Genomic DNA, 27635 nt, shown 5'->3' on the forward strand with positions numbered 1-27635 from the left:
ACTATTTCCAATTACAGCTAAAATTCTTCCATTCCCAAAGGTGATAAAACAAAGTCTCACCACATTGATGTGGTGACACTGAAACTTTTAACTTCAGAGGCTTTTGTGTGAAAAGGGAAGTACATTGAGTATTTTGCCAGTTAGACACTTTTAAAACTTTGCATGGAGTTGAGAAGCTATCGTAGCTGAGCTTTACACTTTGTCACAAAAGACAAGGCTTTGTCACTTAAGAAATGCTCCATTGCTTTAAAGAAATATGGAGAAATATGTCAGGAATTGTTATGCATAGAGAGTGCCCTGCCTTCAACTTGTTAAAAGGTACAATTGCAAAACAGGACAGATACAGATTTAAATGTATTTTATCTTGGTGATTTTTCTGTGTGATTTTTGCTACTGTTATATATAATTGATTTAGGGGGAAAAGCGTCTTCACATGTATTGCATTCCAATGCCTGTAATTCATTAGTAGAGAGTTTTGAAAATCCTCAGTGAAGCAGAATGAGATGCAGTAGATGGGATTTAATATAATCTTCAGGTCAATCTATGTAGGTCGGTAGTATTGTCACCCACCTGATATGACTTTAAAGGATTTAGCACGTCGGTGAATAGGATTCTGATCCAGGCCCACATGCCAAGCACTGAACCTCACCTCTAGGGCTTAACTGACCCTCCGCTCAGTTCAGGATTATTAAAATCCATGTTTATTAATTTGTTTTAATTCATATTTTTTAATTAGTTGAAACATCAAGTTCTCCATGCTTCTGGATTGCATCTTGGAGTTGGGCGAGCTCTTTTGGGAGTAACCTTGATTACATTAAGAGATTTTCTGAGATCAGCTAGTTAATGCGGCAACACAACGAGAGAAAGTAGAGTGTGTTTCCTTTTCAACTCACAATGGTAAGACACTTTATTAATTTCACATCAACAATTGGATAAATGTCCATAATTGTAAGCAAATATATTACCATTGACGAAATCAGCAATTTAATGAGTTATTTTATTAAGGTTAATAATAGTTGATTAATAACAGTTTAACTGTACTTAGAAATGTATTGATTCATTTAGAATGTATGTCATTATTTCCTGAGTGAATTGCATTTTTCAAAAACCTTTTTAAAAGTAATTACAAATTAATTCATAGAAGGCATTTAACTTTATCTTTTATATCCTTTATTTGACAATGCATGTAATTTACAGGACAAAAAGGATAATAACATAAACTGTCCAGAGTTTCATTGCCATATTTAGAAAATCCTTTGATGGATTAATTCATCCAGTTACACTCTCATTGTTTCGAGCAATAAAAAGCAATCCAAGCATTTTGGGAGCAATTTTGTAGTTTTAAAAGCAATAGGTTATGAGGGAGGTTGGTTTCTTATTGCCTACAAACAACGACAGAGAAACCCTGTGATTACAGATAGAATTAACTGAATGCCTGAGTTCCATTTTTGGAACACCAAACAACAATTGTTCTTAGATAGAGATTTCACACACACAAAACATAATAATAATCTCATAGCTTGTTGGCTGCAAATATGTTTACTTAAATCACTTAGTTACCATGGAAGATGTGTCGATTTCCAGTCTAAAATGTTTAAAAAGCGTAATACTTTTCCCATCAAGTCAATAAGATAAACTGTAAATTTCACAATTTCTCTTTACTCTATGTCCTTAACTATTTAACATGTTTAATTACAACTGGGTTATTTCAGTTTTACATTACTGTGATATATTCTTATCATTATTTCAAAGAGTGCTGGAGACATTTCTTCTTGATCTCTTATAAATTTGCATAAAATAGATCAAATCTAACTGAACGTCAGTAAGGGGCCAGAAAGTGACATTTCCATCGTATAACACATCATTGACTTCAAATTCTGACCTTTACAAGAAAAAGAAAAAACACCCTAACATATAAGGAAGCTTCTAGTAATTAAACTACACTGGTAATTTCTTGGTAATTAAATAAATACAATTATGAGGAATACCTTTGACCCCTTATTTTATATAAGTTAAAATAAGACTTTCAACAATAATAACAATAACAGCAATAATAATAATATGAAGAAAGAAACCTAAGAAAGAGAATGTAAGGATAGAGTATTATATTGTGATGGTTCCTAACCCAGTCACATGGATTATAAAGGAGATGACAAAAATATGTACAGGAGATACTATCTAAATCAACTGGCATTTGCTCTGATTTGTACTCAAGCCTGTCCCCTGTGACCTATCAAATCTAGGTAGATGTTGTATGTTGATATATGATGTAGGGCCATTACAGATTAATTTGGTCTGGGTTTCATTCAGTCGAATGGCAAGTGATTAAGGAAACATTACTTTGAGGCTTGCATTAATCAGCTCCAGGAATTCTAAGGAAAATCTCTTTAAGAATGTTCTTTCTTTATTTTTTTAAGTATACAGCATAACTGCGTTTACATTTCATCAACATTTCAAATATGAAGACTCACAGTTCTCACAGTTTTTATTTTTCCAGTGTTGAATTTCCTGTGGCATTGTAGGTTACCTGCTGTTACATACTAGCATGTAAAGAGACTTGACAAATTGAAACAGATGTATTTTGGAACCACATGAGCATTGGCATAATGTGAGAGGAATTTATATACCTCGCACTGCTATTTTTTTCTTTACACAAGACATCAATGCAGTTGCACAATGCTTAGAGGAGGTCAGTAATCCTGGTCTGTTGCAAATATATTATCCCTATTCATATTTCACCAATGCAGTTCCATCATAAACAAAGGTGTGATCCACTGGAAAAGTACCCAGCAGTTTTTGTAATTACTAAGTTTAATTTAAAGCACCACAACAAATAGAAGTAATAAAAACTACTATGGCGTAGTATAGCATTATAGCATTATAGCATTATAGCGTACCCGGCTTCAGGAATATAGTTCCAAAAGATAAAAAAAACATTCACTGCAGTGAAGCTGAAATAGCAATCCAGGTATACCCTTTGAAAAATGTTTCAAAGATCTTTCAAAGGCTTTCGACGCAGTTCAATTTACATGACTTGAATATCAAGCTTCCCAATATCAACTACATCAATAGTTTAACTTTTCAATGAATATTAACCACCTTGTTCACATTCTGTCACAGTTTTATTATTAAGTCAAGGCTGCTTTTTACTATACTTTCTCTGTGCACTGACACATTACAGCCAGTTCTTCTTAATATTTGAATGACCAACGATATGGTAATGATATGGTAATGAGCCAAAGAATAGAAATGGAAAATCTGTGGTTGTGTTGGGAGTCTGAGGAATTGGGGCCTGTTTTCTGAGAACATAGCAAGTTTAAAAAATAAACTGTATGACACATCAAGTAACTAAAATGTAACATAGTAAGCTTCACAATATTATATATATATTTTTTAAGTGTGGTAGCTACAATACAAAGAATGGACACATTTTGAAGTTCTAATGAAATAGAAAATGGCCTTTATTTGATCATGTATTCATATAACTATGCATTTATATTATACAATGTTAAAGCCTTTAATTATAGTTGTAATGTCTCTCTTGCAAAGTGTACAGAGGTTTTGGTTGTCAGTATGGAATTGCAGCAGATTTTTAAGAAAGCGGGATATGAGAATTAAATAGATGGTGACTGTGGTTGCTCATCTGTAAAGCTTAATCTGATTTCAGATCATATCCCAAATTAGAGTACTGAGGCCTGCTAAATGTATTACCTCTGAAATGGTGATTCAGTTGCTGATATGTTTCTAAACCCTGCAATCTTGGAATCTGAATTTTAATCTAAACATACATGCTAGGAATTTAGATTGGTGACATTAGACGATTATATGAACAAACAGAATCCTGGCTTCTGAGCTTTACAAAATCATTATTGATGACACTGTTATGTGCCCTTTCCAGCTATGGCATATTGGCAAACCTGTGTTATTGCAGACAGTCAATTCTGAAGTTTGCTTTGATGCTGTGCAGAATAACTTTATTATTTTTCTCACTGGCCATTGTGTTCATATTCTTGAAACTGAGCAAGAGGTGCATTCAATCCCAATAGAAATGTTGCAAGCTGTGCTGTGGAATTACATTATTCAACATCAACTCGTCATTACACAAAGAGAAGGGCAAATCGAACATGTTTGAGGACTGTATTTCCCAGACTGGTTGTACACTCCTAATTAAATACATAATGAGGTATGTGCTGTATGTTTTCATTTTTTAAGTAACTGAAATGGTTAGCTGAATGAACATTTCCTACAATGTCCTATTCCTACACCTTTGGAGCCACACACTTTTATGATAGCAGTTTCAATACCTTTTCATCCAGGGCTGTTTGCCTAAATATACCCTTATAAAGTGACCAGGATTTCTAAATGTATTTTTAGTTATATGACAGGAAAATATTTTTCTATAATCATCTGAACCCATGACCTTAGGTGTGAATGAACTGAAAAGCTGACATATCAATTTACAAACCACATGCACACAGCTATATCACTGGATGTTTTTAGAAAGAGTTCAAGTGTGTGTTAATTGGGCACATTGGGGGTGGGGGTTGTTAGTTTTTATTCATGTTAGGCACATTGTAACTGCTTAAATACTCTGTAATAAACTATTGAAAGCAATATCATTAATCAGCTGGGAGATGTACATACAAGGACTCTCTATAAAACGTTTATACACTCACCTAAAGGATTATTAGGAACACCTGTTCAATTTCTCATTAATGCAATTATCTAACCAACCAATCACATGGCAGTTGCTTCAATGCATTTAGGGGTGTGGTCCTGGTCAAGACAATCTCCTGAACTCCAAACTGAATGTCTGAATGGGAAAGAAAGGTGATTTAAGCAATTTTGAGCGTGGCATGGTTGTTGGTGCCAGACGGGCCGGTCTGAGTATTTCACAATCTGCTCAGTTACTGGGATTTTCACGCACAACCATTTCTAGGGTTTACAAAGAATGATGTGAAAAGGGAAAAACATCCAGTATGCGGCAGTCCTGTGGGCGAAAATGCCTTGTTGATGCTAGAGGTCAGAGGAGAATGGGCCGACTGATTCAAGCTGATAGAAGAGCAACTTTGACTGAAATAACCACTCGTTACAACCGAGGTATGCAGCAAAGCATTTGTGAAGCCACAACACGTACAACCTTGAGGCGGATGGGCTACAACAGCAGAAGACCCCACCGGGTACCACTCATCTCCACTACAAATAGGAAAAAGAGGCTACAATTTGCACAAGCTCACCAAAATTGGACAGTTGAAGACTGGAAAAATGTTGCCTGGTCTGATGAGTCTCGATTTCTGTTGAGACATTCAGATGGTAGAGTCAGAATTTGGCGTAAACAGAATGAGAACATGGATCCATCATGCCTTGTTACCACTGTGCAGGCTGGTGGTGGTGGTGTAATGGTGTGGGGGATGTTTTCTTGGCACACTTTAGGCCCCTTAGTGCCAATTGGGCATCGTTTAAATGCCACGGCCTACCTGAGCATTGTTTCTGACCATGTCCATCCCTTTATGACCACCATGTACCCATCCTCTGATGGCTACTTCCAGCTTAATCAGGATGTGGTGGAACGGGAGCTTCGTGCCCTGGATGTGCATCCCACAAATCTCCATCAACTGCAAGATGCTATCCTATCAATATGGGCCAACATTTCTAAAGAATGCTTTCAGCACCTTGTTGAATCAATGCCATGTAGAATTAAGGCAGTTCTGAAGGCGAAAGGGGGTCAAACACAGTATTAGTATGGTGTTCCTAATAATCCTTTAGGTGAGTGTAGTGTATTACACTGTATGTTCTTTGTTTAAGCTTGTCATTAAGGTGTTATGGTGGGGATGCTGACATTGATGGTAGTCCAAGCAAAATATCAACACAATCTGTGTCCAAGGCAGTGGTTATAAACCACACACAACACATTCATTATAATAATTATACTGTTTGATTCTAGGACATAAAATGTGATGCCCAGTTTGAACAAAAATGGTATTAGAAACATCTAAAGTATTATTAATTAAAATACATGGAAAATGATTGTTGGCATTTGTCATTTTTCTTTGACTGAGGTGTGTATATATATATATATATATATATATATATATATATATATATATATTATTTAAAAATAAAATAGATTGTATCTCCTTTAACTTGGCTTACTTACACATAAATAATTGAATCTACCCAGTTTAGTCTAGTTTGGTCATAAGAACATACAAGGGAAAAAAAAAGAAAACTGTTGCTATTAATAATCAATTCCATAATCTAACCCAGACGTTTCTTGAAGAATCCCAGAGTCAGCAACATGGCTGGGTAGTTTGTTCCAGATACCCAAGAATCCTTGTTTAAATAAGTGATTGCTATTTTAAGTCCACACATTCCTATCTTCTTTCAATTCTGATATTATGTCCTTATTTCATTGTGGAGCTTTAAGGAGCCCTTTGGGTTGACTTAAATAAATATCTTTGAGGATTCTGAATACTCAAATTCAATTTCTTCAACTTACTCTCCTGGAGACTACCAGATTCAGTTCAAAAGAAAACAAAAATTTTAAAATGTCCTAGCCACCATTTGGGAACCTGACCTAGGACTAGCATTGTTTCCTTAAACTTAGCTAGAATGGAGACATGACAGAGAGCTAACACAAAAAACAACTTGACTTAATGTACATTTATAAAGTATTGACTCCATTGCCTGTAGCCGTATAGCCTTCACACGACTTCCTGGTCTTGGTCAAATTACAATTTATTGTATAGAATTACAGTGTTTTATCTGGCTAGTTTCCAAAATCACTTCTGCCTTTTAGTGCTGGTTTGTGTGAGTTTGATCTCCTTTTATATATATTTTTTCATCAATCTGAGTATGAGTTATTGCTAAGGTTAGCTTGAATGTTTTTGCTGATGTTTGAATTTGTCTGATGTACAAATAGCTAAATATTAGAGATGGGGGAGTAGCTCATTAATAACAGGAATTATGCAGACAAAGATAATGGATCCTGAAGCTTTTTAGTCATTGAGTCATTATCTTATATGCAATGGAAGCCATGAATGAATGCTCCATAAATTAAGCAGGTGTTTTTTCCCCACTCTAACTATGGTGTTTTATTTGAATATTATTTTCTGACTTACCTGAAATGGGTAGAAAGACTTTGGGGACCTTTTCCTGACCTCTTCACTGTTGAGAAACGCATCCCTGCACTAATCCTGAAAGGATTAACAGTGCCAGGTGATGGAGTATGGTTTGAAAATGAACATGATACAGGATTTGGTTAGGATAAATAGATGATACTGTATAGACCTTCTCGAATCTTGAATGGTTAGGGTGGGAGTAGATTTTCATAGAAGTAAAGTAAGTAATTTTCTTAAGATTATACTGCTTGAAAAAGGTATTCCAACAACATCAGATCACATGACCACAAGTTGGCTGTTTTTCACCATATAATCAAAGTTTTTCTGTTCCTTGATGTTTGATTGTATTTTACTGCCAATGCATGATCCTCTCACTTTGAATCAAAAAGAGTAAACTCACAATCATATACAAAATGTGCAGTGCATTATCAAGTAAGGGGGTGGACCATTATTTTTTCTCCTTTTCAAAAAACAAAAACAAATTAATTAATTTTGTCTGACTGTCCTTTTTCTTAATATTTCAGGAAGTTGGAACTGCAGAAGAAACATCCATTGAAGGGAAATAAATTACTTGCAAAAGCAACTGCAATGCTACAGCGGCTTTGTCCGTTCCACAGTTTGCTACAGAAATGGTGGACAAGCAGACTAACAGCAACTGAACCAAAGTGCCAGAGGTTTCCACTCCCATCAATGGATGTGCTGTTGTTTTGTGTTCTGTTAGCCATCCTGTCCCTTCCTTGTAGGACTCAGGCAGCTGTTTATAAGGTTGGGGTAGTGGGACCTTGGTCATGTGACCCAATTTTTGCAACAGCCCTCCCAAGTGTGGCTGCTAAACTAGCTGTTGACCGCATCAACAGTGATATGTCTCTTGAGCTAGGGTACACTTTTGAGTATGTCATACTCAACGAAGACTGCCAAACATCCAAGGCCTTGAATTCGTTCCTTGGGTACTACAGGTTGGCTTCAGGGTTCGTTGGGCCCACCGACCCCGGCTACTGCGATGCAGCTTCTCTTCTGGGAAAGAACTGGAACAAAGCTGTCTTCTCTTGGGCCTGTATCAGCTATGAGATGGACAATTCTCGTAGCTACCCCACTTTCGCGAGGACCCTGCCCTCCCCCACAAGGGTCCTCTTCAACTTCCTGAGGCACTTTAGGTGGGCACACATTGGCATAATATCTTCTTATGAGGACTTATGGGTTAATACCGCCAACAACTTGGCCAACGCCATTCGCAGTCATGGCCTCCCTGTGGGCATTGTTACCTCAATGGGCAGTGACTCTGAGAGTGTCAGACAGACTCTGGCAAAGGTCAAGAAAGTGGATAACCTTCGTGGTAAGTCACAACAGATCACAACAGCTGATCTGTTTCTCATCAACTGATCAGGTCATATTGTGGTTGTCTTTTTAGCTAAAATGTTAAAATGTTGCATTAAATACTCAGTTCACATCTCAAAAAGCATGCTTAAAATATTTTATATTTTAAAACGGTAGATCAAATTGCTTTCATCCAAATCAAACATCAATGTTTCTTTTTAAACATGTTAATCATGTACCCTTTTACCTCTGTCTGGTCTTTCCTTCTCTCATTGCAGTGATAATCATGTGCATGCACTCAGTGCTGATTGGAGGAATGGCACAGAAGCAGCTCCTGGAAGTGGCTCATGACATGCAAATGACGGAGGGCTCCTTGATGTTTGTGCCATATGACACCCTACTCTACAGTCTCCCATACAAGGACGTACTGTATCCAGCACTGCAGAACAACAGCAAACTGCGCAAGGCCTATGACGCGGTTCTCACCATCACAGTGGACTCTGCAGAGGTCTCCTTCTACCAGGCCTACCAGGAGGCTGTGGACCGGGGTGAGCTGAAGGCTTCACTCAAACCTCAACAGGTATGCCTCTCTACTGCACTACAGTCAGGTACTTAAAATATCTGAAATGTAGCAAAGCATAAATAACCATACAATTTTTTATAGCCATTTTGTAAATGTTTGACTTGTCACAATAAGGAATGTGTCTTCTTCACTGGCAAATATCAGATAAAACATAATATGTTGCAAGGCACAATAATCCAAGTAAAATCATTCTTTAATCCTATTACGATGGTGTTTTGTTTGCTGGTTTGTTTTTTAATAACGTTTTAGAGAAATAACTCTCTCTGAAATAAAGCTGTCCTGTTTGTTTGTTTGTTTGGCCAACAGGTGTCACCTCTGTTTGGAACAATATATAATGCCATCCTTTTCATGGCCAATGCAATGCAAAATATCCAGGAAACAGGGGCCTGGCTATCTGGCAGTAACCTGGCACAGCACTCCCGAAACCTGGTCTTTTACGGCTTCAATCATAGGATCCAGACCAATAGCAGTGGAGCTGGATTTGGAAACTATGTCATCCTGGATACAGATGGGAGGTCTGGCGAGATGTACAGTACTCATTTGATTGACTTGGAAATGGACATAGTGCGATTTCTGGGAAGAAATATTCACTTCCCACGGCGGGGATCCCCAAAAACCGACTCAGGCTGCTGGTTTGCTCGAGGCAAAATCTGCAGTGGAGGTAAGGCCAAGAAACACACTTGAGAATGCAAGTTATATATTCCTAACCCAGAGGTCTCAACCTGGCTTTCAGCCCATCTTGAAATCATCAAATGCCTCAGATCGCAAAAACATTCATATTAATATTGATACAATAAATCAGTGTCCCTAAATGACCACAGACTGCAGTCTCTGTGGTGGATTGTAAAAAAGCATTCCATTTCACAAATCAATAGTAGGGCCCGACTATCTGAGTCTACAGCAAAACTTTTGTGTTTGTTCAGGAACTAGGCTTGCAGGCCAGGGCTGTAAGTCACTAACAGCAAGAATTATTTAGGGTGGCAAGAGCTTTGTATTGTCATTATCATCAATCTCTTAGAAAGTCATTATTTCTTTAGACATGCAGTTATTGCCAGTTATTCAGGGAATGTTCAGATTATATTAAGTTTAAATAACCTAATAATATGTATTTATTCTTTGTCATGTCTTTTCTATATTTTCTTTCTGGTGGCCTTTTTTTCATTCTTTCTTGGCTATAGGTGTTGATCCAGTCTTTGCTTTAATGGTTTTCCTGTCTGTCTCCTTCATCATTACCTGCATTATCGGACTCTCTTATCTGATAAGGTACAACATGTGGAGTCCATCTTCATTTTAAGAATTTACCAAAACTGTATGAGCTTATGAGGCCATGAGCTACATTGGTACATGCATGTTTGCGAGCCATACATATAATCGTTGTGATTGCTGTATGCCATGTCTCATTGAACTCATTGTGTGTGATTTCCAGTCAGCATATCGGTATCCTCTTTTGAATAGAGCAAACCCAGCATTTGTATTTTTGTTTCCTTTTTCACAAATCAGGACATTCGTTTCTAAAAGTAAGCTTGTGAAGCAAATTATATGCTTCACTCTGGAAATTTAGAGAAGCATTCTGAATGAAATTGCTTTATGTACTGACAGAAATTTCAATGAAATACAAGTTGATTCGATCTAATCATCCTATCAAAAAACTATCAGTTCCATAAACCTTTGCTGTGCTCTCTGTAAAGCAGGGGATTGCTTTTTGCTGCTATTGCATGTACTTTTTTGTCCAATTTTTTGTTATATATTACCTCTTGGTATATAATATCATTGTGACACTGAAGAAGACAGATTGTTTAATAAAGATGAATACAATATTTTTTCCAGTATGTGCCTTATCTCCACTGGGAATATATTAGCATCTGATATCAGGTTACAGTCAAATAAGTCAAAGCATTCAACCTTCTGAAAAACATTGCAAAATAAGCAGTGTGATAAAATAAATGTCACACTCTTCTATTACATTTAAAAAAATTGTTCAATACATGGTATCAGTTGATTTGTTTTCTACAAATACTATATATTATGTATTTTATTGTTTTATAGCTACTGTCTAAGCTCTAGTTCTATTTCAAATGTATGTAAGAAAATAATTTTGCCATGCTTTGCATAGCTTAGGGAAAATACATTTGTACTTAATTATACCTAAACTTACACCTAAAAAAACACATCTTTAGATAAAGATCCTGAGATATGATGTAATGGGCAGGTGGTCTGACATTTTGTTCAGGGCCTATATGAAAAATGGCTTTTCCTATTCAACCACATACATCAGTATGACATCATGATGGACATTGTGACAATAAAGTGATCAACCCATTAGTAATAAACCCATATTTGATTGGAGGGCTAATAGCCATTCAGTTCCATCTAGTGGACCAGAAATACATTTTCATTTTCTCAGAAAAGCCATCAAAAAGGAAAGATTCTAGACAAAATCTTGATGGGAATTAACCTTATTCCATGATTCAGGCGGCGCATAAACCAAATTCGATTGGTCCGGGGCCCCAACAGGATTCTGCTGACGTTAGCTGACGTGACCTTCATCAACCCTCAGCTGAGCACAAAGGCAAGTTCCACAAGGTGATTGGTCAAAGAACCTGAGCACTGTGTGTCTGCAGGTCCCTTTATAAAAGGCATCCATAACAATCCTGTAATTCAAATTCAAATTGAACAAGACCAAACAAGCATATTGTACAAATTCATTTTAACCTTATTTCTTGTTCTTAGTGTAACATAACCAATAATTGTACACTTTTAATTGCTTCTCCACACATGCATAGAGTGTTTTCTAATTACAGTCCCTGCCATTTTAAAACAAACAAACAAACAAACAAACATAGTGCAATCATCCAGTTGTTCCACATAATGTCAGTGCTCCTGGTATAAATATCAGGCTTCTACATAAGTACCTGCACATGCAGACTGTGTTTTGTATTTGCTTTTAATGAGGCAGGCCTCTGTGTATTGTGGTACCCTTTATCAGAAATGTCATGACCTTGTCAAATCAGATCACTTCAATCTTTTTTCACATTTATTCTCAGAAGATGAGTTCAGATGACAGTAAGGTAAGTGACCAAGGGAGGAGCTTCTCTGATGCCGACCAAAGTCTCAGGTCTCCATATTCCACTTCCAGCCTCACCCCAGCCACCCATGAGAACTCCAATGTGGCTATTTTTGAGGTGAGAAATTTAGCCAGCTTTGTTTTTAGGATTTCTTTTCTTGTATGCTATCTGTCTGTGACTCTTCAGTTAATCTGTTGAAAGCCTTTAAATGAGTCCAGGACTGGCCCCATAGACTGCAGGTGACTGGTTCAAATATTGTCTATGCCAGTAGATGACTTGTTGCTGGAGCTCTGAGTCATTGGTTGAGAGGATTGACATTGATTGAGGAGTCCTTGTGTCAAACCTCTTATTTCACCTTATCTGTGAATTACAGAAGCATTGGTTATGTGCTTTCAGATATGTAGAGTAATAATGTCTCTCATTTCCCAGGGAGACTGGGCTTGGATGAAGAAACTACCATCTGGAAACTTTGGATCCATCAACCCCAAAACCAGTGACATCTTTGAAATGGTCAGTTGGGTTGGGTGGCTCTACTCTCTTGTCTGTGGAAGCCTAGAACAGCTGAAGTAAATCTTAACAGCATCCACATTTACCCTTCTGTAAATCCAATAGTATTTACAATATTTACAGTAAAGACCATATCAGATCAACTGCAAAAGATTTAGAAATTAATAATATTGTGTATAACTGAAAATCTCCACCCAGGTAATCTCAAAAATTAAATGTAATGCCTATTTGCTCCGATTTCCTAATTATCTGATTATAATCTTATTGGTTAACCTACTTGAACATTCTATCAAAGTGTTCTTTTAGCCTTCACGATGTGAATAAAAAAGTTTTTTTGAAAGATAAAAGACGCAGATTTTCTGTAAATAATCAAATAGCTATCAATTGGCACAAAAGCCATTACCAATGGGTTAACTACCATCCTACTTAACTTACCATTCAGCGGCTGTATAAGGCTTTACTTTGGACTTACCCCAACCACTGTAATATCGGTATTTTTCTCTCAGATGAAGGACATGCGCCATGAGAATGTCAATCTGTTCCTGGGTTTCTTCCATGATGGTGGAGTGTTTGCCATAGTGACCGAGTTCTGTTCCCGGGGGAGTATGGAAGACCTACTGCGCAACAAGGATGTCAAACTGGACTGGATGTTCAAGTCCTCTCTGCTGCTGGACCTCATCAAGGTGTGTGTGTCAAAATATCGCCAATCAATTCCTCAACAAGCAAAAAGGTATCACTCTTGACACCTGCTTTTATTCAAAACAAGCTTTCTCTGAATAGCCTTTTTCTTCTCAGAATTAGTTAACTATACTGTACATAAATTGTCACATACAATCTTAAATATTTTGTCAGGTGAGAAAGAGGCTGTGTAAGATTTCTGATTTCAACTGATTTTTAGATTCCCATCTAAAATGTGTTAGTTTAACATGTGACTTTCACCTTCATTGCCAGCATTTTTATATTTATTTGGGTATAATGTCCACTTCCTGTAAAATGGATCAGAAAGCTGTTCATACTTTTAAGAACAGTAAAGGCATTACATTACATTTCCAAATTATTTCAGCATGATAAATATGTTAAACTTGTACAACGTCTCATTATAATCTTAAAACAAGTAGATTATAGTACCAAAATTGAGTACAATAAAGCATTTGGGCACTAGGAATAGAAACCTTGTGGAAATGCCTCATGGGAAATTGAGACCAGCAGAATCAATAACAAACCTATGTGTGGTGTAAATAGTACCCATAATGTATATTGAAGCTTTTTTCTTTTAATGAAACTGATAGGGTATGAAGTATTTGCATCATCGGAATATTTACCATGGCCGATTGAAATCACGAAACTGTGTGGTTGATGGGCGCTTTGTGCTCAAAATCACAGACTACGGGTACAATGAGGTGCTCGAGGCACAGAAGTTTCCATATAAAGAGCCTCCTGCTGAAGGTAAGTTTGAATCCTAATCTCTCAGTCTGACAGCACCTGGATCCTGGGCTGCACACGGCACATTTCAGAACAGGGGAGTAGAAACCATTGAACATTGTGCGCATGAGCTTTTTATGGGATTCTGAAATGGCCTCCTCTCATTTGTAATTTATTTATTTAAGTACCCTGTGTGTGTATATTCATTGATACTGATATGGTGTTTAAGCAGTCTGGGTGTCCTGCAGTCATTGACAGGTACCGATTATCATAATTAAGAGTTGTCTTTGTGGGTACTGTTGCAGAGCTGCTGTGGACAGCCCCAGAGATACTGAGACAGCCTTATCCCGGGCTGTATGGCTCCTTCAAAGGTGACGTGTACAGTTTTGCCATCATCATGCAAGAGGTAGTGGTGCGCGGACAGCCCTTCTGCATGATGGAGCAATCTGCCGAAGGTACAGCTCAATTTTACTCTTCATATTCTGTTTTTCTGCCTGTAACTTTCAAATTAATTCTTCCCTCTATATGTCTCATGTACAATAAAAGCCAATAGAGACTTCTAAGTGCCTGATCCTCACAGCTCCACCAGCAGAGTAACAAACCCATGACACCCAAAGACCTGTCCCCTCACACAAGGTGTTTGAACACCCTACTACTCTAAGTTCAGAGAGGGATGACATCACCATAATGAGGTCATAGACTATGAGCCCCATTATACATCAATAGTTTGATAGCTGTGTATCAGTCCTCCCCATTTTGTCTTTGCTATTTGGCATCATGTATCAGCCTTTAAACTATACAGACTGAGGCAACTGTCTAGAGGTCTCTCGATAGGAACTTCTCATCTCAGCACAGAATTTGTGATGTGCCTATTCATACCCAGTCAGTTTGCTGAGGGGTCTGAGACTTCCATGTCCCCACAGAGTTGATCCAGAAGATTAGGAAGCCACCACCCTTGTGCCGCCCCGTGGTTTCCCCGGACCATGCACCAATTGAGTGTATCCAGCTGATGAAGCAGTGCTGGAACGAGCAGCCTGAGAGGAGGTTCACCTTTGATGAGATCTTTGACCAGGTATTGTACTCCCAACAGAACATTTTTTGCTATCCTCTGTTGGACAATCATTTATGGATGGGCTCATTTTTTCCTAGTTTAAAAACATCAACAAGGGAAAGAAGACGAACATCATCGATTCAATGTTGCGGATGTTGGAGCAGTATTCCAGCAACCTGGAGGACCTCATCCGGGAGAGGACAGAGGAGCTGGAGATAGAGAAACAGAAGACAGAGAAACTGCTCACACAGATGCTGCCTCCGTGAGTACAGCTCTCCTAAACACTCATGCACAGGCAGCAATTGTATTTTCACCAAAGCGTCTGATTATGCAGCATTTGACAGAGCCCTGAAACTATATGGAATAACATGAAACAGGAGTGTAAATCAACAATGCTTTTATTGTAATTTTATACCTTACCCCCAATTCAGTAGTCAACTGTAATTGTAATGTATTTCTTCAGAGATTGTGCATTCATCAAACTATTCACACAGGTTTTAAATAGTGTATTCATTTTCTTAAAGACACCAGAGTCAGAGTTGATATAGTTTCTTCATGAACATGGGAGAGAAAGCTAATATTCTGAATTTTGCATTTTTAGTGATGATGATACACAGAAGATAAGGCATCTGAGAACACATATTTGAAATTTCAGATGGTCCTGGATATCAGTGTAATCCCTGAATAATAAACACAAACCCCACATAGATTTTATCTAGACAAAATCACATATGGCAAAATCCCCCATAAGTATATATATATATATATATATATATATATATATATATATATATATATATATACATACAGGCGGGTGATAAATTAAAGGAAAAACCTGAATAAATGAGTGGAGGAACATAACAAATGCAGATGCCTCCAAACAGGTGTCCTGCATGATACAATTAAGCAATTAACATCCTATCATGCTCTGTGGCATGTATAAAAATGCTGGATCAAGATGGCAAAAGGAAAGGATCTAAGTGACTTTGAAAGAGGGGTCATTCTTGGGGCATGAATGGCAGGAGCTTCAGTCACAAAGACTGCTCAACTGGCTTGTGTTTCAATAGGAACAGTGACTAAAGTTACATTTCATTTAGATTTATGGGAAAGACATCTGTAAATAGGTTTGGAAATTGTGGTCAAAAGCGCAAATTCGATGACCATGATGCTCATGCATTACTGCGATATGTAAAGAAAAACAGAAGAGCAACTCTTTCTCAGGTGACTGAGAATGTCAATGCAGGATGTGAACAGACTCTGTCAGTCCATTGAGAACTACACAGAGAGGGCTATTATAGTAGGGTCGCAGTGCATAAACCCTCATTACAAGACAAATGCACATTTGAGAGTTCAGTGGTGCAATAACCATAGGCACTGGTCAGATGAATCATCCTTCACTATATTCTCGACAAGTGGGCGAGTGCATGTGTGGTGACACTAAGAGAACGGTACAGGCCTGACTGCTTGACCCCTACAATGAAAGGGTCTGGAGGCTCTGTTATGCTGTGGGGGGCATTTTCCTGGCATGGTTTGGGTCCACTTGTCTCCTTGGAGGGAAGGGTCACTGCAAATCATTACAAAGTTATTCTGAGTGATCACCTTTATCCTATGGTGAAACATTTCTATCCTGATGGGAGTGGTCTCTTCCAGGATGACAATGCCCTCATCCACAGGGCACGAGGGCTCACTGAATGGTGTGATGAGTATGAAAATGATGTGAATCATATGTTATGGCCTTCGCAGTCACCAGATCTCAAACCAATTGAACACCTATGGGAGATTTTGGACCGACGTGTTAGACAGCGCTCTCCACCACCATCATCAAAACCCCAAATGAGGGAATATCTTTTGGAAGAATGGTGTTCATCCCTCCAGTACAGGCCAGAGACTCGTAGAATCTGTGCCAAGAGCATTGAAGCTGTTCTGCCGGCTCGTGGTGCCAACACCTTACTGAGACACTTTATGTTGGTTTTTCCTTTCATTTTGTATATATATACAGCTCTGGAAAAAATTAAGAGACCACTCCAAGTTCAGAAATCAATGTTAAGTGGTCTCTTAATTTTTCCCAGAGCTGTATACATATATATGTGTATGTGTGTATAATGGCCAAAAAAAGATAAAAACAGTTTATTAGTATATCTCAGCTAAAGGCTAGCATTGTTAAAAAGATCCCTGTTCATTCATATTAAGAAGAATACATATTGTGGATTGTTTTTTTCCTGTGGGGTTTTGTTGGCTTACATTCCGTACCCTGAGATCCTAACTCAATTCACGTAGATCCAAAATCAAGAACATAATTTGTTGGCTGGGACGTGTTGATCATGGGGCGGTTTTCTTCCAGATCTGTTGCCGAGGCCCTGAAGATGGGGTGCACTGTGGAGCCTGAATATTTCAACGAGGTCACCTTATACTTCAGTGACATTGTGGGCTTCACCACCATATCTGCCAACAGTGAGCCCATTGAGGTGGTTGACCTCCTAAATGACCTCTACACATTATTTGATGCTGTTATTGGAAACCATGATGTATATAAGGTATTGCCAGTTTTTCCTTTGTATGTTATCATATCTTCTTTCTGAAAATTCACCTAACAAACACAAATTCCAATAATCATCCAATAACAGTCACCTGATAGTTCATTCAAAACTGTTAGATTGCACTTTTGAAAGGGGTAGAAGCTGCCCAAAAAGAACGAGTGTAAAATAAAGTGATGATCTCAGTCTTTTCATTTGCTTTTACATATCATGGATACATATGGAACACAGTTGGGTATTTAAAGAATATGGTTTTGTACCTTAATTTAAGGCATTTTAAGAAGATGCCCAGCATTTTCTCTAGAATAAACTAGAATAGGCAAACTATAGGCAATAATGAATGATAATTAAATGAAATATAAAATATCAACCTTTGTGACTCATGGAACTCAATTTGGTGTCTCTCCTGTGGCTCAGGTGGAGACCATAGGGGATGCGTACATGGTGGCATCGGGGCTCCCCAAGTGCAATGGGAAGCGTCACTCTGCGGAGATCTCCAACATGTCACTGGACATCCTGAGTGCAGTGGGCACCTTCAAGATGAGACACATGCCCGACGTACCCGTGAGGATCCGCATCGGCCTGCACTCCGGTGAGAGACGCTCAGCATGCTCTGGAGGACAGAGGCTACTGACTTTACAGCTCTAAATTGATGGGGGTGGTAGGGGATGTGCCCATTGGAACAACTGCTCCCAAAATACTATAGAATAAATAATATTCATGTATTTATATTATATTTATATACCTGAAGGATTCCACATATATTATTATTATTATTATTATTATTATTATTATTATTATTATTATTATTATTATTATTATTATTATTATTACATATAGGGTACTAATTGTAATAGGGTAGAACCATGTATGCACTTGGATGCACTTTGTTTTTCCACATAATGGATGGTGTGTGGCAGTGTCTTACTATACATTTACTATACATATAATCCTGTCCATGTGTTTGTGTTTTCAGGCTCCGTGGTGGCAGGGGTAGTGGGGTTGACCATGCCAAGGTACTGCCTGTTTGGTGACACAGTAAACACAGCTTCACGCATGGAATCCACAGGGCTCCGTGAGTACAGCACAATATTCTTTACCATGAGGAGAGTGAGGACCAGAGGCCGAAAATGGTTCCCACAATGAATTCCTTAAACCTTTAACATGTTCGTTTACAATATTTTAAGAAGTACCCCTTCTCAGCCATGGCCATTTCATTGAAGTGCACACTCATGATTTACCTTCCAGTCACTTGCAATCAGCTAAATTTTGGATCAGCAATGGGGTTTTTCAGTAACTCAGCTTTAAAATGATTTCACTCTTACTGACACTGTATTTGAACATGTACTTTTGTCTCAAAGACCACATGTGCTTTGCAACACCTGCTTTCATATATGCACATCTTGTGACAGAAAACGGATGGCCAATTACATTTATACAAATACTGCATAAAAATGCATAATAAGAAGACTGGGTTGTAAAAATGTAGATGCTCTCAAAAAACAATTCATGAGGAAAGGCCTTAATAAGGCAAATGTACTTTGCTGTATATGGAATTTATGAAGGTATTAAAAAGGCCCAGTGGAGTTGTTAAAGTTATTCAATGTTCTAGTCTGATGACATATTGAATTAGTGTACTCATCATGCATGGCTCATAATTAAAAGGACAGAGATTTCCTGGAGAAGGCCCAAAGAAGGACAAATATAGAGACTTGAGTCATGATGAAGAATCGAGACCTTAGTAGGCAATGACAAGGAGGTGATTTGATTTAAGTTTTAGAAACAAGTGAAGGATTAACCAGAGTGGATGCCAGCAGTTATTGCAAACTTAATTCACCCACACTGGGACATAAATGGATACATAATAAAAGTAGATTCACAACTTTTATGATGACTTATCATTTTACACACAGTGCTAAATGTTCAAAATAGTTCACTTTGTCATTTTAGGTGCAAAAGTGAACTCTTGGAAGCTTTGTATTGTCCCATGCCTACATAAATGTTTTAACTATTACCACAGGATTTGCAATGCTAACCCTACAATTTCTTTTTGATTTGTTATTTTATGCAAACCTCATGTCCACAAGTTTCTTCCAAAGTTCCAAAAGAGATGACAACCTCTCAGCAGATTTTGACTGTTTAAATCTCTCTCCTGGAATTGACTTTCCAATATAGGTTTTATGTTCTACATGTTCCCCTCTTACTATATAAAAAAATCACAATGAAACTTTATGTCCCTGCATATTTGATAACAAAGGGTCCCATTAGACTCTTTTCATGTGCTGTGCACTAAAATCACATCTGTAACTCATCTTGTCTTGCAGCGTACCGCATTCATGTCAGTCACAGTACTGTTAAAATACTTATGGAGCTAAAGGAAGGCTATAAAGTCCAGCTAAGAGGAAGGACAGAACTTAAGGTTAGTGTTCATCACCTGGTGGTCTGTGTGTCTCCCACCTCACCCTATGCTGATTTCATAGGAATCTTTCCTCCACAGTGTCATGAGAACTCCCTCTCCCCATTTCTACATCAGAAACCTATGAAAATTGCCTAAAATACCAGAAAGCTCCACAAAACCATTGGCTAATGCATGCTGAATGTTTTCTAGATCTGAATTTACTTGTCCCAGAAGGAAACTACTACAGCATAACATATTGTAGCATGAATATCTGCTGTCCATGTTGTGATAAGTCTGAGTCGGAAGAAGAGTGACCTCTGGTAGGAAGCAGAGGTTCATTTGAGTTACACCACAGAAATAAAACAACGTAGTGCTCTTGCAGCAACTTTCTGGGGAACCATCTCTGAGCCCCAATGCCACTGACTCACTGTGTTTTTAGACAATTCCCAGTGAACCAGCCATCTGTATAATATAGATGGTGAATCATATATTGGGAACTTTCTTGGCTTTAGCTGCTGGTTTCTGCTGAGCAAAAATCCATATACCATCTTGGCCTTCTGTCTTTCCTATGCAATAGTGATAAATTAAAATCTGGAATTTAGTAATTTCAGAAGACTCCTTCACTTCCTACTAAACATGCACCCCCTGTGACTAAACAAGGATGTCTCAGGACTAAGAATTCAGCAGTTTTCCTTGTTAAAATTGCCATCTGTGCAAAACATCCTCTGAGAGTAAAGACCGTCTGGAACCATCTGCGAAGAGAGAGCAGAGTCTGGGATAGTTCTGAATGTAAAAGACTTTAAGAGAACAAGTGTATTGAAAGAAAGACCATTTAAACAGTGGAGTGACTCTTCACTTTGTTTTGTTTAAGGGCAAGGGTACAGAGGAGACGTATTGGCTGATTGGGAAGGATGGCTTCACCAAACCGCTCCCCGTACCTCCAGAGATCAAGTCAGGGTAAGGACCTTAATGCTGACTTTTGCGTCTTGCTTACTGTAAGTGTTTGCCTTGTTTATGGTACTTCTTTAATGTATTTTGCAGGCAAATGGCTCATGGCTTGCAGATGGAGGAAATAGCTGCATTCAAGCGCCGGAAAGCAGAAAAGCAACTTACAAAGAAGAATAACTGAGGTAATGTTATGCATGGAAAATGTATAACATTACTTGTCCTTGGCTATTAACATTGTGGGTTAGAGATATCTCGTCTTCTCCTCAAATCCTCATGAGACAGATTTCTCTTTTCATTAAGTTGTCATGAAATCCTTCTAACTGACAGGAGTGGCAAGTAAACAAGAATTCAGCTGCTGCGGCTTGCTAATATTCACTCTGTCTGATTACATTTAAAAAAAAAATATTATTAAGACATTTTTATATGACAATTGGGCTGCATTGTTTCCAACCTTGGCATTAATTGATTTTCCTTCAGTCTTGTTTTCCGTGGATGAAATCATTGTTGTTTTTTGCCCTCATTTTTCTCCAGTGGGGAATAACCTTTTGAAATTTTGCTTCCTTGTTGCTGTGAGCAGATAAAAGGGGGACCTGCTGAGCAATGGGAGTCTCCCAGTCTTTAAGTCTAGTCAACTCTCTTTTCAGTTGATGAACCCAAACAGCAGATGTAGGCATGCTAATCAACAAAGTCTAACAGGAGCAGTGGTATGAAAGTGGGGCAGCGAATGAAAAACAGGCATGAGCAGGCATCATCCTCACACCATGACTAACTCTGTACATTGGTCTGTCTTTGATGTTTTGTGTTTGTTGGCTTGCTACTCACCTGAAGTTACTGCAAACACTCTCTTTTAAGGGGTTTGTGATATGTCATCATAAACCATCTGTAAACTTTGAATACTTATGCTATTGATTGTTATTTTTATAGAGAATTATATTGTAATGTCAGAAAAAAAATACAATTTATTATAATATTTTGTAGCTAAAAGCAGTTTAAATAATGCAAAGTGTTAATAAATGCAGGTCCCCAAGTAAAGCGTTGCAACTTTATTCAAGATAGTGTAGCTTTTCAATTGAAACACATTTTTATACAAAATTACTTGTTTGTAATCCATGCTTTGGGTGATCTGAAATCCCATTTTAATAATCTTACTGGTAATTACTTCAAGACTTATGCAATTGCTTTAAAGCAGTCTGGGTCTTTGATTGCTTGGCAGGAGTAACAGGAAGTCACATGTGGGGGACATTCTATGGTTCTTTTGATCTCAGATCACTCAAATCACTGGTTCTGAATTATTATTTTTCACATGACTCAACACATCAATGAAACACTAATCTTTTTAAAATCTTAGAATCAGAAATGGAAACATCTGCTTCAAACCTCTTCATCCTCGTCACCTAATTTAGTTTTAGTTAATCAGTAGATCAACTACAGAATTGTGGTGTGATCTAATTCTATAATAATGGTGGACCTCATTTACTAAAGCAGGGACTTTGATAGTAATGGGTAAATGCCCAGGAAACTACATTCAAGGATGGAAGATACAAATTGCTTTATCTCTACAGTCTTAACATTTATGTTTTTTCTACATTTTCAGGTAAAACGTACTTTAAGATTTGTGATTTAAGCTCCCTGAATTGGATTGGACATATTGATCTTCGAGGAGAAAAAAACACCTTTGTTTATTCAAGTATCTTGTTTCTTTCAGGAAAAACATGGCAAAAGACTTCAGGCTGATGCTTAGGAAGGCAGTCAGGAAGATATCGCATGTTCAGCAGGTATCTCGGGTAACCACGACGGATTGCACAGAAGGCACAGTTGGCATGTGTCACCACTGAGGTCTGTGAAGCAAGCTGGCACCTGCCAATGGCCATTGGGATACTAGGACAACCATCAAGATCCACTTCCCACAGAGGGGGATGTTTTTGTTTGGTAACGAAACAGTGAATTAAAAGCACACATCTCAGCGGAGCCAGAGTGGTGCTTTCATCCCCCCTGCTTTTGAACTGTGTTTTCTGGAAGGAAAAGTACTGTGATGTCCACTAAGCAGGCATGGAGATGGCTGGCTTGAGCTTAGAGGCTTTTTTTAGAAGCACCTTGGAGACTGAAGTCACTTGTGGAGCTAAAAATAACCTGAGGGATTTAAGTTCTAAGCTCAGTGAGGATCAAATCTGCCACCCCCTCCTTGTTCGGAGGAGAGACACCTGTTCAGTTACCTCCAGGTTAATTTGCCCTTCAGGATGGAAGGACTTGCTTCAACCGTCTACACACAAGTATGAACATTTGCAAGCTGTGAGTTTGGGGACATGTTCTTCCTAGTTCTGTTGCGTTGCTAGGCCCCCAGCTGTGCTGACTGAGGAACAGAAGGACAAATTAAGCTTCTCTTACTGCCAAGGCCAGCTTCAGGTTTTGCCAGCATTTTCCCATTCACTTCACATGGAACAGTCAGAAATGTAACATTGAAGGAACCATGTAATGGTTTTGTAATGCAGCTAGTAAGTATAGAGCAACAGCACTGATGAGGGGGGAGAGATAATGTTCTCTTCACAGTTAAAAGCATTAAGAGCCCAATTCAAACACAAAAGGACAGAAGAATACATTTTCTGGTGTTGATCATGTAGAACATGGACTTGATCCACATCATTCTTCCAAGGCACAGGCATGGACCAATCCTTCTGCCAACGGTCTAATGGCTGCACCAACATTAGGTGGGATGTGTCATATTTTCTCAGTGTTAGAAAGGTCACTGCTACATGTACAGGTCCAAGAGATGTCATTATCTACATATGCCAGGGTCAACTGGCATTCTCTAGTTAGGGCACTCTTACAGTTTGCACATAGCAACTCAACTCTTTCTTATCAGTCCTAGGGCTAGATTAAATCAAAACTTTGACCCACCCACTAATAGAAAACTACAAACCTGTACATCATAGCGGTTACATTTACGATTAGAAGAAAGTAGCATCTTACTAAAAATGAAGCCGCAACTGAGTACATGGCAGTTCCGTGGAGTAGTGGCTAGGGCTCTGGACTCATAACTTGTAGTTTGTGGGCTCAATTCCCAGGTGGGGCAGTGCTGTTGTACCCTTGAGAAAGGTACTTCACTTAGATTGCTCCAGTAAAATACCCAACTGTATAAATGGGTACAAATGTAAGTTGCCCTGGATAAGAGTGCCTGCTAAATGACAAATAATGTAATGAGTACAGTTCTGTAGTTTTCTATTAGCGGGTGGGTCAAAGTTTTGATTTAATCCGGCCCCTAGTCTGATGCACACATACCTGATGAGAATATTCAGCATTGATTTTAATTTTAATTTGGAATGTATTTAACAATGCACAAATGTTGCTCTTGGAATTGTACTGGAACGATTACCATGTTTGTTTCTGTGTTGTTTTAAATAGTCTGAACTTTCAGTTATAAGTTAGCACATTGTATAATATACACATTAAACATTGAATATTTTTTAGCATATAGTTAACACCTTGCATGTAAGTGCCAGGTAACTGTAGGTCATCTGGAGAATGTACTGGAAATTGTGTTAATTGTCACAGCAGTCAAAAGTCTTTCATTCTGTGTAGTCCCCAAACCCATTAACTGTATTCATCAAGTTAAGCCACAGCAAAACACAAGGGACTGAGTAAACAATCAAAGGAACTTTACAGAAGATTTGCTGTAATTAATTCTGCAGTTCAAAATAAACAACAATGTATTAGGCATGATCAAGTTCAAACAGCCACCAGCTAGCCTAGGGGATCTAAGTTTATATCAAATGTAAATCCTTTGTTGATTCCACCATGTCCTGCCAGTCATAATGAAACCCCAGCACTAATTTATGGGAACACAAAATGGGTTTTGTCCTCTAAGACCAAGGGTTTTTCCAGCATACTTTCAATTAATAAATCAGAGCATTTAAGAGAAAATGGATGGATTTACGCTTCATCTCGCTGATACCCTGCCAGCCACAGGAATCTCTGCCAAACAGCAAGTAGGATTTTCCCCACCCCAATCACGATGGTGCTACAGGCCCATGCAACCCTGCCATCACCAGCTCGAAGCTACAGACAGTGACTGGCACAGCCTGGTGTGACAGCTGGTGTCTTCAGACTCGTAGTGGTTACCCTGCAGACACAGTCAAACATTTTACAAGATGGGTCTACTTGGAAGTCCTACACTGTTAGAAAATAGGTACAGAGTAATTGCTTTCATGTGCCCCAATGAATTTAAATATATTTATTTTGGACAATGATAGTCCTTATGCATCACTCTGAAAAGGTACACATTTTTTTAATTTTAAGTCAAAAATACACTAACATTTGAAGCTCATAAATGAGTTGTGTGTAGTTTTCTTTCTACCAGTATACTAATGTCAGTTTTTGTGCACTTTTTAATTTACAATCCCTCTTGTCCTTTTGTAAAAAAAAAAAAAAAAACACAAAAAACTAAAAACATGCTCATACTGATGTAAATTATACAGTGAAAACTAAATCTAATGGTAAATGTATATCCTTTTTAAACTGGAAATACTATCATGCAAATTTCCCTGTTTGCACAGGACCTGTGTAATAGTTTTGCTCAGAATGGATTAGATTGTACTCCCATCAGTAGTTTTGATAGACTTTTTGATTTGAAGATAATTAATTTTCTTCCATATAGTACAATAAAAAATAAGGAATGAATTCTAGTAACTACATTCTGAATCACAAGATTGTTACAGTGTTATTGGATACATAAAGAAACACCAATGAACTGTAACCATTGTTTCTTCATGGCATTGTTGCCAAGAGCCCCTGAGGTAAACTGAATCTAACTTTACAAGAGAGAAAGCATGTTCAGTTTTTTTTTTAATTGTCACAACCTCTTCTCTGATAATGCTCTGCGTTTTTGTTATATTTTCCTAGAGGTTATGCTTTGCTGTGCTTAGTTACATTTCTGTAGCTCATGTCAGCGTCTATCATTTCAGACTAATCCTGCTGTAGAATGCCTAAATTCACTATTTTTGACAGATTTGCTTTAAACAAACCTTTAAGATTTCACAGATAACTATATTGTCTCCTGACCCACCATTTTCCTAAATGTATTTTTTTTTCTTTCAACCTGCTGGGTTAATTTAATCTTAATCTAAATCTAACAAGATATATATATATGTTGAATATGTAAAATAATATTGATAATATCACATAATAATTCTTGTTTCATTTATTTAGGAGTTAATTTGGAGTTAGTGGGACAAATACCCACACTGATGGAAAACAAAATTGAAGCTTCTACAGTTTGGGTAAATTATGGTTGACTAAAATGAAATGTGATCTAGCAAACAAAATAAATGGTGAAGGTGTAATTTAAAATATACATATGTACAGGTGTGTAAAAAGAAACACAATGTACTGTGCAGGACAGGAAACAGCAGCTGGATTGGCCGATGTGTGAAACAGAAGCTGTGTTCCTGAGAAGAGGCCTACAGCATCACCTGGAGGGAACGTGGGAAGGTGCTCCAGATGGTGACCTCAATACTGAACGGATTATCTGTGACTCGGAGCATTTAAGAAGGACACAGGCAGGGAGGTCACTCTTAACGAGATTTAAATCGTCCTAAACCTTTTTGTCACCTGGGACAGATTAATATTAATGGTGGGAATTTTCAATGGTGCATCGCAGGAAGATGGTGAAATGGCAGCATCAGTGACACGATGAATGCCTTGTTTTTAAAACAGCACAATATAGATTGATATTCAAGACCGTCAATTACCAGCCTACCTGTTCCTAAGAAGTTAACACACTTGGATGCATTATCACTGACAACACAATGATGAATGGTATTTGTTTATTTTAAATACATATACATTTGTAAATTGGCAATGGATAGATTACTTTTTAAATTAATATTTATTAAATTATTATTAAAATGACTTATTTAAAAATCTACTTATTTTCTTTCCCTTTACCCATAGGTCTTCTCTATCTTTCTTTCTTTAAGAAATCTGTAATTTTATACTATGCTAGGTGTGCAGAAGCTTTTTGTCCTCTTCCTTGATTTATTTCAGGGCTTAAATTATTTAACTGCATTATATATATATTAGGCTATATTTTAAATAAGGTGTTAATTATGTATCTGTATATGTATGTATGTATGTATGTATGTATGTATGTATGTACTTATCTCCAGCTGATACTAAATACATTCACAAAAAGGTAAGACTAAACTGTTTAACATCATACTTATGTACATGTTTCTTTTCAAAAAGCATACCAATCTGAAAAGAATCATTAACAGTCTGTAGAATTCAATATTTTCATTTTAATACTTCATGATATCTATTTCTATAGGATGAGAACTTAATATACTTTTTTCAGGAACTGTATCTATTTTTCTAGAAATCAAAAGGGAGAAAAAACACAAGGTGGCACTGTTTAACACACGATCGAACCAGTAGATTACATCAGGATGTCTGTTACTACTTTAGGACATTCTCAACAGATCAGATGTTGTAACTGAGAGGTGTGGGAAAAGCACAAAATCTTATGGATATACAATCAGACTGTGGGACTGCTACACAGAAATACTTGTGTTCTGGAAATGTTACTTAAAGATACTCCCGCCCCAGATCAATAAATATACAAAATATATATGCATTGACGCTTTGAAAATTGGAGAGGTTTGTATTATTCATAGTTTTGAATGTACATTTTTAAAGTG

General features: G+C 37.7%; 1 protein-coding gene across 1 annotated transcript; it reads left to right on the forward strand.

Annotated features, from left to right (window-relative positions):
• The first annotated feature begins 644 nt into the window (after positions 1-644).
• On the forward strand, positions 645-26847 carry gc2 (guanylyl cyclase 2). The gene is made up of 19 exons (XM_066714879.1): positions 645-897; positions 7646-8454; positions 8714-9015; positions 9325-9679; positions 10197-10281; positions 11491-11587; positions 12063-12200; positions 12513-12593; positions 13097-13273; positions 13880-14036; positions 14318-14467; positions 14936-15084; positions 15162-15325; positions 17405-17597; positions 18015-18189; positions 18574-18672; positions 19922-20016; positions 20867-20952; positions 22649-26847. The coding sequence occupies exons 2-19, from the start codon at positions 7710-7712 to the stop codon at positions 22776-22778; spliced, it is 3378 nt and encodes a 1125-aa protein (XP_066570976.1). The 5' UTR covers positions 645-897; positions 7646-7709; the 3' UTR covers positions 22779-26847.
• The last annotated feature ends 788 nt before the right edge of the window (positions 26848-27635 follow it).

This window comes from Amia ocellicauda, chromosome 10 (genome assembly GCF_036373705.1).
Source record: "Amia ocellicauda isolate fAmiCal2 chromosome 10, fAmiCal2.hap1, whole genome shotgun sequence".
In the NCBI taxonomy this organism is placed as follows: Eukaryota; Metazoa; Chordata; class Actinopteri; order Amiiformes; family Amiidae; genus Amia; species Amia ocellicauda.

What these genes read in the sequence shown, in the direction of transcription:
- gc2 (XM_066714879.1), top strand. Translation starts at nt 7,710, where the DNA reads ATGCTACAGCGGCTTTGTCCGTTCCACAGTTTGCTACAGAAATGGTGG. An exon ending in ACCCTCAGCTGAGCACAAAG is followed by an intron (nt 11,588 to 12,062) that starts GCAAGTTCCACA and finishes ATTTATTCTCAG; the next exon opens with AAGATGAGTTCAGATGACAG. An exon ending in CCTCCAGAGATCAAGTCAGG is followed by an intron (nt 20,953 to 22,648) that starts GTAAGGACCTTA and finishes TGTTTCTTTCAG; the next exon opens with GAAAAACATGGCAAAAGACT.